Genomic DNA, 12,736 nt, shown 5'->3' with positions numbered 1-12,736 from the left:
TAAGAAATAGGAGCACGATTTCGAGGAATTGCCTATGAGTGGCCCCTCGACCCATTCAATAAGATCATGACTGATCTGATCATGGACTCAGCTCCACTTCCCTGCCCGCTCCCCATAATCCTTTACTCCCGCTTGCCTTTTAGATACTTCCCAACATTTCCCGTTAACCCAGAAAGATTCTGAATCCCCTGTGTCGAGTCTTGCTGTGGTACGGTTATAAGAACATAAGAAATAGGAGCCATTCAGTAAGATCATGGCTGATCTGATCTTGGCCTCAACGCCACTTCCCTGCCCGCTCCCCATAACCCTCGACTCCATAAGAATTGGATCAAGGAAGGCCCTTGCCATGGGTGAGGAAGGACACCTGACCCATCTTTCATCACCCAGACAGAAAATAAACCCACAGTACTCCCATCACTCCATCCAGTTGTTTCTTAAAAGATTCTAAGGTTCTTCCATCGCTATGCTACTCAGAAGTTCCACGGCATTTGTGTGAAGGAGATCCCGATCTCAGTCCTTCCACTGTGTTTGAACCTCTGTCCCTTGCCCAACTGTTGGTGTTTAATACTTCAGCTGTCCAGGGCCTAAGTTCTGGAATTCTCTCCCTAAACCTCTCCGCCTCTCTCTCTTCCTTTAAGATGCTTCTTAAAACCTACCTCTTTGACCAAGCTTTTGGTCACCTATTCTAATATCTCCTTATCTGGCTCGGTGTCACATTTTGTTTGATTACGCTCCTGTGATGTTTTACTACGTTAAAGGCACTATATAAATGCAATTTGTTGTTGTTTAATCTCAGTCACGTTCTGAGTTTGGCTTTTCTATACAATTTAACTTAATATGAAACACAACATTGATTTTCTGCAACAAATAGGCTGTGGGAGGAAGATCAGCCAAGTAATATTTTATTTTAGAGACTTCACTATCCGAATGTTTACCAGGGGGTCATTATTTTCAGTCTGCCATTTTTCTAAAACTCTTAGGCTCTGTGTTCTATTTTATTGCAGATCCAATTTTAATGTCTTTGAAGGAAGGTTACAAATCCACAAATGTTGCTTTCAAGGCGCCGAAAAGGGACAAGAAAAGTGTTGTAGTAAACGGAATTGACCTATTAGAGAACGTGCCACCCCGGACAGAGAACGAGGCGAGTCTGGGACAACACTTTAAACTTGCAGCTTTTTCCAAACTCTTCCCTCTTACGGATGAGACATTAAACCGAGGCCCCATCGGCTCTCTCAGGTGGACTTAAAAGGTTCCGTGGCACTGTTTCGAAGACTTGCAGGGGAGAATAGCAGCTGTCCTGGCACAATAGTAATCCCTCAATCAGCATCACTAAAATAGATTAACTGGTAATCTATCACATTGCTGTTTGTGGGAGCTTGCTGTGCGCAAATTGGCTGTCGTGTTTTCTTACATTACAACAGTGACCACACTCCAAACGTACTTCACTGGCTGAGGTCATGGAAGTTGTTTTATGAGTGCAAGCACTTTCTTTTCTTCTGCAGAAACTGACCTGTATTGACTCTTCCTTAGGCGAGATATCAGAGACTAGCCAATACTCAAGGAATGTCAGCATGATGGGGGAGGTGAGGAAACAGGAGAGGGGATAGGATAGGAGAGAAGTCAAGAGAGAAGAGGGGATAGGAGGGGAGAGAAGAGGAGAGGGGAGGGAGGACTGGAGTAATGAGAGGGGGAAAGGAGAGGCGAAGAGAGAGGTGAGGAAGAGAGGGGAGAGGAGAGGAATGAGGCGAGGAGGTGAGGAGAGGGGAGAGGAGGTGGGAGGGGGAGGGAGAGGAAAGAAGGGAGGGCCGAGAAGAGAGGTTGTAAATCTATGGAATTCACTGCTTCAGAGAGCTGTGGAAGCTGGGTCATTGATTAAATTTAAGACAGAGATAGATAGTTTCTTAACCAATAAGTTGGAACTAGTGCTCTCCACTCTCCCGTCCTGCAACAGTTGGAACTGGTGCTCTCCACTCTCTCCTGTGACAGTGGGAACTGGTGCTCTCCACTCTCTGTCCTACATAGAAACATAGAAAATAGGTGCAGGAGCAGGCCATTCAGCCCTTCTAGCCTGCACCGCCATTCAATGAGTTCATGGCTGAACATGAAACTTCAGTACCCGCTTCCTGCTTTCTCGCCATAACCCTTGATCCCCCGAGTAGTAAGGACTTCATCTAACTCCCTTTTGAATATATTTAGTGAATTGGCCTCAACTACTTTCTGTGGTAGAGAATTCCACAGGTTCACCACTCTCTGGGTGAAGAAGCTTCTCCTCATCTCGGTCCTAAATGGCTTACCCCTTATCCTCAGACTGTGACCCCTGGTTCTGGACTTCCCCAACATTGGGAACATTCTTCCTGCATCTAACCTGTCTAAACCCGTCAGAATTTTAAACATTTCTATGAGGTCCCCTCTCATTCTTCTGAACTCCAGTGAATACAAGCCCAGTTGATCCAGTCTTTCTTGATAGGTCAGTCCCGCCATCCCGGGAATCAGTCTGGTGAATCTTCGCTGCACTCCCTCAATAGCAAGAATGTCCTTCCTCAAGTTAGGAGACCAAAACTGTACACAATACTCCAGGTGTGGCCTCACCAAGGCCCTGTACAACTGTAGCAACACCTTCCTGCCCCTGTATTCAAATCCCCTCGCTACGAAGGCCAACATGCCATTTGCTTTCTTAACCGCCTGCTGTACCTGCATGCTAACCTTCAATGACTGATGTACCATGACACCCAGGTCTCGTTGCACCTTCCCTTTTCCTAATCTGTCACCATTCAGATAATAGTCTGTCTCTCTGTTTTTACCACCAAAGTGGATAACCTCACATTTATCCACATTATACTTCATCTGCCATGCATTTGCCCACTCACCTAACCTATCCAAGTCACTCTGCAGCCTAATAGCATCCTCCTCGCAGCTCACACTGCCACCCAACTTAGTGTCATCCGCAAATTTGGAGATACTGCATTTAACCCCCTCGTCTAAATCATTAATGTACAATGTAAACAGCTGGGGCCCCAGCAAAGAACCTTGCGGCACCCCACTAGTCACTGCCTGCCATTCTGAAAAGTACCCGTTTACTCCTACTCTTTGCTTCCTGTCTGACAACCAGTTCTCAATCCACGTCAGCACACTACCCCCAATCCCATGTGCTTTAACTTTGCACATTAATCTCTTGTGTGGGACCTTGTCGAAAGCCTTCTGAAAGTCCAAATATACCACATCAACTGGTTCTCCTTTGTCCACTTTACTGGAAACATCCTCAAAAAATTTCAGAAGATTTGTCAAGCATGATTTCCCTTTCACAAATCCATGCTGACTTGGACCTATCATGTCACCATTTTCCAGATGCACTGCTATGACATCCTTAATAATTGATTCCATCATTTTACCCACTACTGAGGTCAGGCTGACCGGTCTATAATTCCCTGTTTTCTCTCTCCCTCCTTTTTTAAAAAGTGGGGTTACATTGGCTACCCTCCACTCCATAGGAACTGATCCAGAGTCAATGGAATGTTGGAAAATGACTGTCAATGCATCCGCTATTTCCAAGGCCACCTCCTTAAGTACTCTGGGATGCAGTCCATCAGGCCCTGGGGATTTATCGGCCTTCAATCCCATCAATTTCCCCAACACAATTTCCCGACTAATAAAGATTTCCCTCAGTTCCCCCTCCTTACTAGACCCTCTGACCCCTTTTATATCCGGAAGGTTGTTTGTATCCTCCTTAGTGAATACCGAACCAAAGTACAGTTGGAACTGGTGCTCTCCACTCTCCCGTCCTGCGACAGTTGGAACTGGTGCTCTCCACTCTCCCGTCCTGTGACAGTCTGAACTGGTGCTCGCCACTCTCCCGTCCTGTGACAGTTGGAACTGGTGGTCTCCACTCTCTCGTCCTATGACAGTTTGAACTGGTGCTCTCCACTCTCTGTCCTGTGACAGTTTGAACTGGTGCTCTCCACTCTCTGTCCTGTGACAGTCTGAACTGGTGCTCGCCACTCTCCCGTCCTGTGACAGTTGGAACTAGTGCTCTCCACTCTTCCGTCCTGTGACAGTTGGAACTAGTGCTCTCCACTCTCCTGTCTTGTGACAGTTGGAACTGATGCTCTCCACTCTCCTGTCCTGTGACAGTGGGAACTGGTGCTCTCCACTCTCCCGTCCTGTGACAGTGGGAACTGGTGCTCTCCACTCTCCCGTTGGTGTAGAGGGAGGGCTTTAGTTTCCTGAACAATTGGGACCGCTTCTGGGGAAGGTGGGACCTGTACAAGTCGGACAGGTTACACCTCAACAGAGACGGGACCAATGTTCTCGCGGGTGGTTTTAATAGTACGGTTGGGAGGGCTTTAAACTAGCTTGGCAGGGGGATGGGAACCCAGGAGAGGGCTCTGAGCTAGTTAGAGTGGGTGAGAGCTCAGATGAACAGAACCCCAAGAAAGAATGCAAAAGGCAGGAGGCAACAGAGCAGAGTAGCACTGAGGTAAGTGTAAACCACAAGGTCATAGGAAGGGACAATATGTATGAATATAAAGGGGCTGCAGCAGGGGTCAAAACTAAAAATCATGGTTTAAAAACTAGTATTAAAACACTTTACCTAAACGCACGCAGCATTCGAAACAAAGTAAATGAGTTGACGGCACAAATCATTACAAATGGGTATGATTTGGTGGCCATTGCAGAAACGTGGTTGCAGGGTGGCCAAGACTTGGAATTAAACATACAGGGGTATCTGACAATTCGGAAAGATAGACAAGAAGGGAAAGGAGGTGGGGTAGCTCTGTTAATAAAGGATGATATCAGGGCAGTTGTGAGAGACGATATTGGCTCTAATGAACAAAATGTTGAATCATTGTGGGTGGAGGTTAGAGATAGTAAGGGGAAAAAGTCACTGGTGGGCATAGTTTATAGACCCCAAATAATAACTTCACGGTGGGGCGGACAATAATCAGGGGAATAATGGAGGCACGTGAAAAAGGAATGGCAGTAATCATGGGGGATTTTAACCTACATATCAATTGGTCAAATCAAATCGCACGGGGTAGCCTTGAGGAGGAATTCATAGAATGCATACGGGATTGTTTCTTAGAACAGTATGTTACAGAACCTACAAGGGAGCAAGCTATCTTAGATCTGGTCCTGTGTAATGAGACAGGAATAATAAATGATCTCCTGGTAAAAGATCCTCTCGGAATGAGTGATCACAGTACGGGTGAATTTGTAATACAGATTGAGGGTGAGGAAGTAGTGTCTCAAACGAGCGTACTATGCTTAAACAAAGGGGACTACAGTGGGATGAGGGCAGAATTGGCTAAAGTAGACTGGGAACATAGACTAAACGGTGGCACAATTGAGGAACAGTGGAGGACTTTTAAGGAGCTCTTTCATCGTGCTCAACAAAAATATATTCCAGTGTAAAAGAAGGGTGGTAGGAGAAGGGATAACCAGCCGTGGATAACCAAGGAAATAAAGGAGAGTATCAAATTAAAAACCAATGCGTATTTTGGTCACCTTACTTAAGGAAGGATATACTAGCTTTGGAGGGGGTACAGAGACGATTCACTAGGCTGATTCCGGAGATGAGGGGGTTACCTTATGATGATAGATTGAGTAGACTGGGTCTTTACTCGTTGGAGTTCAGAAGGATGAGGGGTGATCTTATAGAAACATTTAAAATAATGAAGGGGATAGACAGGATAGAGGCAGAGAGGTTGTTTCAACTGGTCGGGGAGACTCGAATGGCCGAATGGCCTACTCCTGCACCTATTTTCTATGTTTCTATGTTTCTATAAGGAATAAGGGGTTATCGGGAGCGGGCAGGGAAGTGGATCCGAGTCCATAATCGGATCAGCCATGATTGTATTAAATGGCAGAGCAGGCTCGAGGGGCCGTATGGCCTACTCCTGCTCCTATTTCTTATGCTCTTATGTTCTAGGAGGGGAGAGGGAAGGAGGGAGGAAGAGGGGAGAGGAGAGGAAGTGGAGGAGGGGAGGGAGAGGAAAGAGGGGAGGGTCAAGAAGAGAGGAGGGGGAGGGAGAAGAGGGAAGTGGAGGAGGGGAGGGCAGAGGGGAGAAGAGAGGAGGGGAGAGTGAGGGAGAGTGGAGAGGAGAGTAGGAAGGGGAGAAAAAAAAATAAAACAAATGCACCTTATCCTTGTCACTGCGACTGAATTATATATTTTTTCTTTAGCTCCTCCGAATGTTCTTCAGACAACAAGACGAGATCCGGAGGTTGAAGGAAGACTTGACGCAGAAAGACGTGAAAATTCGCCAACTGGAATTGGAGCTGAAAAACCTGCGGAACATCCCGAAGACCTGACCCACTTGACTTCACAGTCACACACGCATCTACCCCTCCCCCCCATCCCTCCGGCATATCACACAATTATCAGCAACGGTTATGTGCAGACTGCAAGAACCCCAAACACTATAGGACCTTTAAAACCCCACAGAATCCTCGCCCCACCTCAAAAGAAACTGGAATCACACGTCTGTTTTCTAAAATGTTCAGCTATGTGCACAACTTAACGCAGGACCCCAGGTGGTCTCTACGCGGTGTCCCAGCCGGTACCTGGTGAACTGAACATGGCCTCTTTGGATGCGGTTTCCATCGGCAGTTTATAGACATATATATATATATATAATTTTTAAAGTTCTGTGCTAGTGAACCCTTTTAACATTGTTTTACATTAAATACCCCAAGGTGTCCCACAAATAGAGTCTTCGCAAGCCTTGCCCCATGTAGTTGCGAAGGTCAGGTCAGTTTTAATACAAAAGAGCTTAGAACAAGGGCCATCCAGTCTACACCTTGTACAGTCCATGCATCACTACCTCAATCGTGGACACTCCCCGCAATACCGCCCCCCTCCCCCCCACTTTAAACATGGTTGCGTCAGCTACATTCCACTATATTAACCTTTGACCCACGTATTGGGGTGACCATGGTACACAGGCTAATGTAGGAACATCGAACTTTGGGCCCCTCTGACTCCCACACTGAGCTAGGCACTGGCTCAAAGTCGTGTCCTTACAACAGGATGATAACGGACTTCCCGATATCCAGATTAGCTATTGGAGCACTAGGATGGAATCTTTCTACTCCATCTTGAATGAGTAGTTTACACAAGAACATAAGAAATAGGAGCAGGAGTAGGCCATTCAACCCCTCGAGCCTGCTCCGCCATTCAATAAGATCGCGGCTGATCTGATCTTGGGCTCAGCTCCACTTCCCTGCCCGCTTCCCATAACCCTTCACTCCCTTATCGTTCAAAGATCTGCCTATCTGTTCAATTCAGTTTAGACAATGTCCCTTCACCTCCGGGGCCTGATATCAAATCCAGTTAGGACCGAGGGGCTGAGAGTACCTCCTCTGTATGGCTCAGGTCAGCGCCCACTGACTTTCACAGTGAACCCACAACACAAAGCTTCTCATCATCACTCCAAAGGCTTTCAGGTTGGCTCATGTGGGAAGTAGGAATGCTCAACCCGACAGAGTAAAGTGCTTTTCCGAGGTTGGGGCTGAGGCATAGTGTTGGGTTTATAGCAAAAGATTGGGGAATGCAATACCTGAGCTGGAAGCTCTTTATACAGACAATGCAGGTACAGCAGGCGGTGAAGGCAGCAAATGGCGTGTTGGCCTTCATAGCTAGGGGATTTGAGTACAGGAGCAGGAAGGTCTTACTGCAGTTGTACAGGGCCTTGGTGAGGCCTCACCAGATTAGTTCTGGTCTCCTAATCTGAGGAAGGACATTCTTGCTATTGAGGGAGTGCAGCGAAGGTTCACCAGTCTGATTCCCGGGATGGTGGGACTGACTTCTGAGGAGGGACTGGATCGACTGGGCCTGTATTCACTGGAGTTTAGAAGAATGAGAGTGAATCTCATAGAAACATATAACATTCTGATGGGACTGGACAGGTTAGATGCAGGAAGAATGGTCCCGGTTAGGGAAGTCCAGAAACAGGGATCACAGTCTAAGGATAAGGGGTAAGCCATTTAGGACCGAGATGAGGAGAAACTTCTTTACTCAGAGAGTTGTTAACCTGTGGAATTCTCTACCGCAGAGAGTTATTGATGCCAGTTCGTTAGATATATTCAAGAGGGAGTTAGATATGGCCCTTACGGCTAAAGGGATCAAGGGGTATGGAGAGAAAGCAGGAATGGGGTACTGAGGTGAATGATCAGCCATGATCTTATTGAATGGTGGTGCAGGTTCGAAGGGCCGAATGGCCTACTGCTGCACCTATTTTCTCTGTTTCTAATGGGTGACCATGAATAGTAAAACTAGTTTACTATCCCAATCATAGACATCCCTCACACAAATCCCACCCCACCCAATCTTTAACCCTAGTGAATGCCAACCATCAGGTTGAGGCCTTGTACAAAGAGGATCTTTCACAGTATTTGTTTAAAGATTTGTTTGGAGAACTTTCTTCACTCAGAGGGTGGTGAATCTTTGAAATTCTCTACCTCAGATGTCTGTGAATGCTCAGTCATTGAGTATATTCAATTCCGAGATCGATAGATTTTTGGAAACTAAGGGAATCAAGGGATATGGGGATAGTGCAGGAAGGTGAAGTTGAGGTAGAAGATCAGCCATGATCTTACTGAATGGTGGAGCAGGCTCGAGGGGCTGAATGGCCTCCTTCTTGCTTCCAATTCTGAGTCTTGAGTTTCCCTTAAAGAGGGCGCTGCCACCTCATTAGGGTCGAGGTTTATCTCCAGCAATGGGCCGCCACAGGCTGCTCTGCCGAAACTCCGCCACTGGGAGATCGGTTCCTCCTGAATCGTAGACTAGCCCCAACGTGAAATCTTTCAGACAATTGTTTTCTTTCGTCGATGTGGAAAAAAGCAATTGTTGCGGCAAATGTGAGGCCATTGTAAGGGTCGTCGCACACATTGAATAGAAAAACGTGAGTTGCAGCAACTGGGTGCGACAGAGTTCGAAATGGGCCTTTCACCTCCGAGACCCAGTGGATAAACGTTTCCTCTGTCTGCCGGTTGTGAGGGTTCCATGTGAAAGGAGTTTGGGTCGTCTTCGACCTGTTTCTAGTCAGCAAAGGGCTCTAAACCACCCCTAATTTGACACTAAGTGGCAATGTCACTCAGACAGGCCTTGGGAAGGCTGGTGCGGTTAATAGGAATAATGAAACCCCAATGCAGTACGGGGGTGTTCTTTGAGGTTGGGGGTCGAAATGCATTTTTGGGGCGGAGTAGAGGGAACCTTGCTCTGCGTCTAGCTGTACTCGATGCACTTCGGCCCTTTTCACAAGAATGGTTCATTCACATTGCAAAGGCAGAAGACTGCACAGCTGGGGAACATGTGCTGATGAATTCTGAAGGGTGATCTTTGGCCATTAGAATTGCAGCAGTGCTCCCTCTGCCTCCTTGCAACAGTCAAATGTCCTCGCATCGCTTTCAACCCAATATCTAGGCAAATGTAGCAAGATGCAGGGAACACAAGAGATTCGGCTTCACTACTCCATAGGATTACACCGGATATACGGCACAGAAACAGGCCATCCGGCCCAACCAGTCCATGCCGGCGTTTATGCTCCACTCGAGCCTCCTTCAGTCTTTCCTCATCTAAATGTATCAGCATAACCCTCTATTCCCTTCTCCCTCATATGCTTGTCTAGCCTCCCCTTAAATGCATCGATACTATTCGCCTCAACCACTCCCTGTGCTAGCGAGTTCCACATTCTCACCACTGTATGGGTAAAGAAATTTCTTCTGAATTCCCTATTGGATTTCCTGGTGACTACCTTATATTGATGGCCTCTAGTTATGCTCTTCTCCACAAGGGGAAACGTTCTCTCTGTATCCACTCTATCAAAACCTTTCATAATTTTAAAGACCTCGATTAGGTCACCCCTCAAGTCTTTTTTCAAGAGAAAAGGGACCCAGCCTGTTCATCCTTTCCCGATAGGTATACCCTCGCATTTCTGGTATCATCCTTGTAAATCTTCTCTGCACCCTCTCTAGCCCCTTTTTATTAATATGGCAACCAGAATTGTACGCGGTACTCTGAGTGTGATCTAACCAAGGTTCTATACAGGTTTAGCACAACTCCCCTATTTTTCAATTCTATACCTCTAGAAATAAACCGTAGTTCTTGGTTTGCTTTTTTGCTGTGTTTCAACTTACTCCAGCTTACTCCAGTACAGCACCTGTCATCTCCCCATCCTCCGTAGACAGAAAATTATATACTCCATCCCGAACAAGACTTAGGCTATTAAACAATTATTTAACATCAAACAGGTAAGTGAACACTAAACGCCTTATATTTATAGCAATTACAACATGTATTCTGCTTCTCGAAATGCATAAGAACAAAGGCACTTCTGTACAATCCCCTCAACATAAAATTGATCGGTAAAACACCTTACACAGCGAAACTCGACCACGGAGCCTCTGATTAGCTTCATGTTCCCAGATGGCCTCAGCCTGACCGAGCCACTGGCTAGATTCCTGCCAACATATAACCCCAATTCCTCGGGAGCAATTCCTGAACAAAGGGACATTAAAACCATGCGGGGTAGATCTTAACTTTGTCAAACAGGCGAGAGAGGTCAATACAAATAAAGAAGGGGAGGGTTGTAAAATGGGCTGACGACTTGCTCTCCTCGCACAAAGTCAAGATCTGCCCCTCTGCCTTTCCATCTCGGAGCTGCAAATCCAGCGGATACTGTGAAAAGATCGGCAGGGCATCCATCGCACAGGCTATTTGAATTGACAAAGGGTCACAGACCTGAAATGCTAACTCTCTACTCCACAGATGCTGCCTGACCTGCTGAGATTTCCAGCATTTTCTGTTTTTATTTCAGGTTTCAGAATTAAAGTACAGACACATATTAATGCCTTTGGCATAACAGACCAGAATATTTGCAGAAACAGCCAGCGGTCCCATATGTGACCGTCAGGAATACATAATCCCATCATAATGGCCTCTCTCAGTGCACAGGTAGGATCTGAGTAAGACTATCTGTTAAGCGAGTCTCAATTGCACCTTTTATAACAAAGTCAGTCAAGGGTATAAAGCAGAGAGAAGTGTGAGGTATCTCCAAGAGTGGGAAGCCTGTGCACTTGTGCCACTATTTCCACGCCTCAGCCACCACGGTATAGTTCTGCGATTTCAAAGGCACCCAGAGGAGGTCAGTGAGAGAGCAATTGCATTAATCTCATCTTATCAGATCCTCACAGAGTCCCAAAGTGTTTAAGGCCCAATGAATTACTTTTGGACGTGAAGTCACTATTGCTATGTAGGTAAGCACGATAGCACACAGCAAGATTTAACGAACAGCAAGTGAGACCGAGGATTGCGTTTTTCTTTTTGTGGTGTTGGCTGGGGAGGGAATGTTGGCCGAGAAACTCCTTGCCTTAAACAGTGCCATGGGATTTTGTACAACCATTTAGGCAGACAGATGGGAGCCCCAGTTTAACCAGTTGCCAACCCTGAAGATTAATCTTCAGGACACCAATGTGAGCAAAAACCTGGGAATAACATTATCAGGGCATTAAAAAAATTGTGTTTTTTTTTCATTTTCTTTAAACACTTTTGTGTTTTAGTTGTAAATATATTAGAGAGGAGCAGGGAAAGGTCTGTTTGATTGGGCGGGGCGGTTTGGAGGCAGGAGGTCAAGTGATGAAACCTCCAGTAATACGTCCGACCACAGTTGGCAACCCTTAGTTAAATTTCTCATCCAGAAAGCGGTTCTTGCACCAATGGCACACTGCCCTCGGTAGATCAGTCTAGATCCTGTGCTGAGATCCTGGAGTCGGAAAGAAAGACAGACTTGCATTTATATAGCACCTTTCATGACCACCAGAAATGCCAAAGCGCTTTACAGCCAATAAAGTACTTTTTGAAGTGTAGGCACTGTTGTAATGTAGGAAACGCAGCAGCCAATTTGTGCACAGCAAGCTCCCACAAACAGTGATGTGATAATCATCAGATAATCTGTGTTTTTGTTATGTTAATTGAGGGATAAATATTGGCCAGGACACCGGGGATATCTCCCCTGCTCTTCTTCAAAATAGTGCCATGGAGAGCAGACGGGACCTCATTTAACGACTCATCTGAAAGACGGCACCTCTGACAGTGCAGCACTCCCTCAGCACTGCACTGGAGCGTCAGCCTAGATTTATGAGCTCAAATCCCTGGAGTGAGTCTTGAACCCACAACCTTCTGACTCCGAGGCGAGGGTGCCACCCACTGAGCCACTGATTGACAAGTAAGGTTTAAGCCCACAATCTTCTGACTTGGAGCAAGTGTTTTACCAACGGAGCCAAGCTGGCATGTGAGGTCAGTAGCTGTTGGTAGGACCAGGGGATGAGTGGAAACTGATTCGGGTCAGAGATGAAAATAGATGTGTTTCCCACATCTTCATAAGGGGCTCATTTTATGAAATTACACTCCTGACATAGTGCCTCACCTGTTGGGAGCACATAACGGGAATTCAGGTGCGCATCCGAAGAGGTGGTCCTGACAGTTGAGCCTCTGTTCCACCTGAGAGAGCAGACATCAGCACCTCCGACAGTGCAGCACTCTCTCAGCACTGCACTGGAGTGTCAGCCTAGATTTTTGTGCTCTAGTCTCTCGAGTGGGATTTGAACCCACCACCTTCTGACTCAGAGGTGAGTATGCTACCCACTGAGCCACAGCTGACAGAGTGCAACTTCATAAAATTCCTCCTTTGGAATTGATTGCCAGCTGAAGCAGTCATGATCTTATTGAATGGCGGAGCAG

General features: G+C 46.5%; 1 protein-coding gene across 2 annotated transcripts in view; it reads left to right on the top strand.

Moving 5' to 3' along the window:
* Nucleotides 1–12,177, top strand: part of coro2ba (coronin, actin binding protein, 2Ba) — a 241,822-nt gene extending 229,645 nt beyond the window's left edge. For both annotated transcript variants that reach the window (XM_070858511.1, XM_070858512.1), the window contains exons 11-12: nucleotides 1,005–1,141; nucleotides 6,181–12,177. In XM_070858511.1, the coding sequence (XP_070714612.1) occupies nucleotides 1,005–1,141; nucleotides 6,181–6,309 (266 nt within the window). In that variant the 3' untranslated portion in view covers nucleotides 6,310–12,177. The remainder of the gene's footprint in view (nucleotides 1–1,004; nucleotides 1,142–6,180) is intronic.
* The last annotated feature ends 559 nt before the right edge of the window (nucleotides 12,178–12,736 follow it).

The sequence above is a fragment of the Pristiophorus japonicus genome, chromosome 17 (assembly GCF_044704955.1).
Source record: "Pristiophorus japonicus isolate sPriJap1 chromosome 17, sPriJap1.hap1, whole genome shotgun sequence".
NCBI lineage: Eukaryota > Metazoa > Chordata > Chondrichthyes > Pristiophoridae > Pristiophorus > Pristiophorus japonicus.
This window is presented reverse-complemented; position numbering and strand designations above follow the sequence as displayed.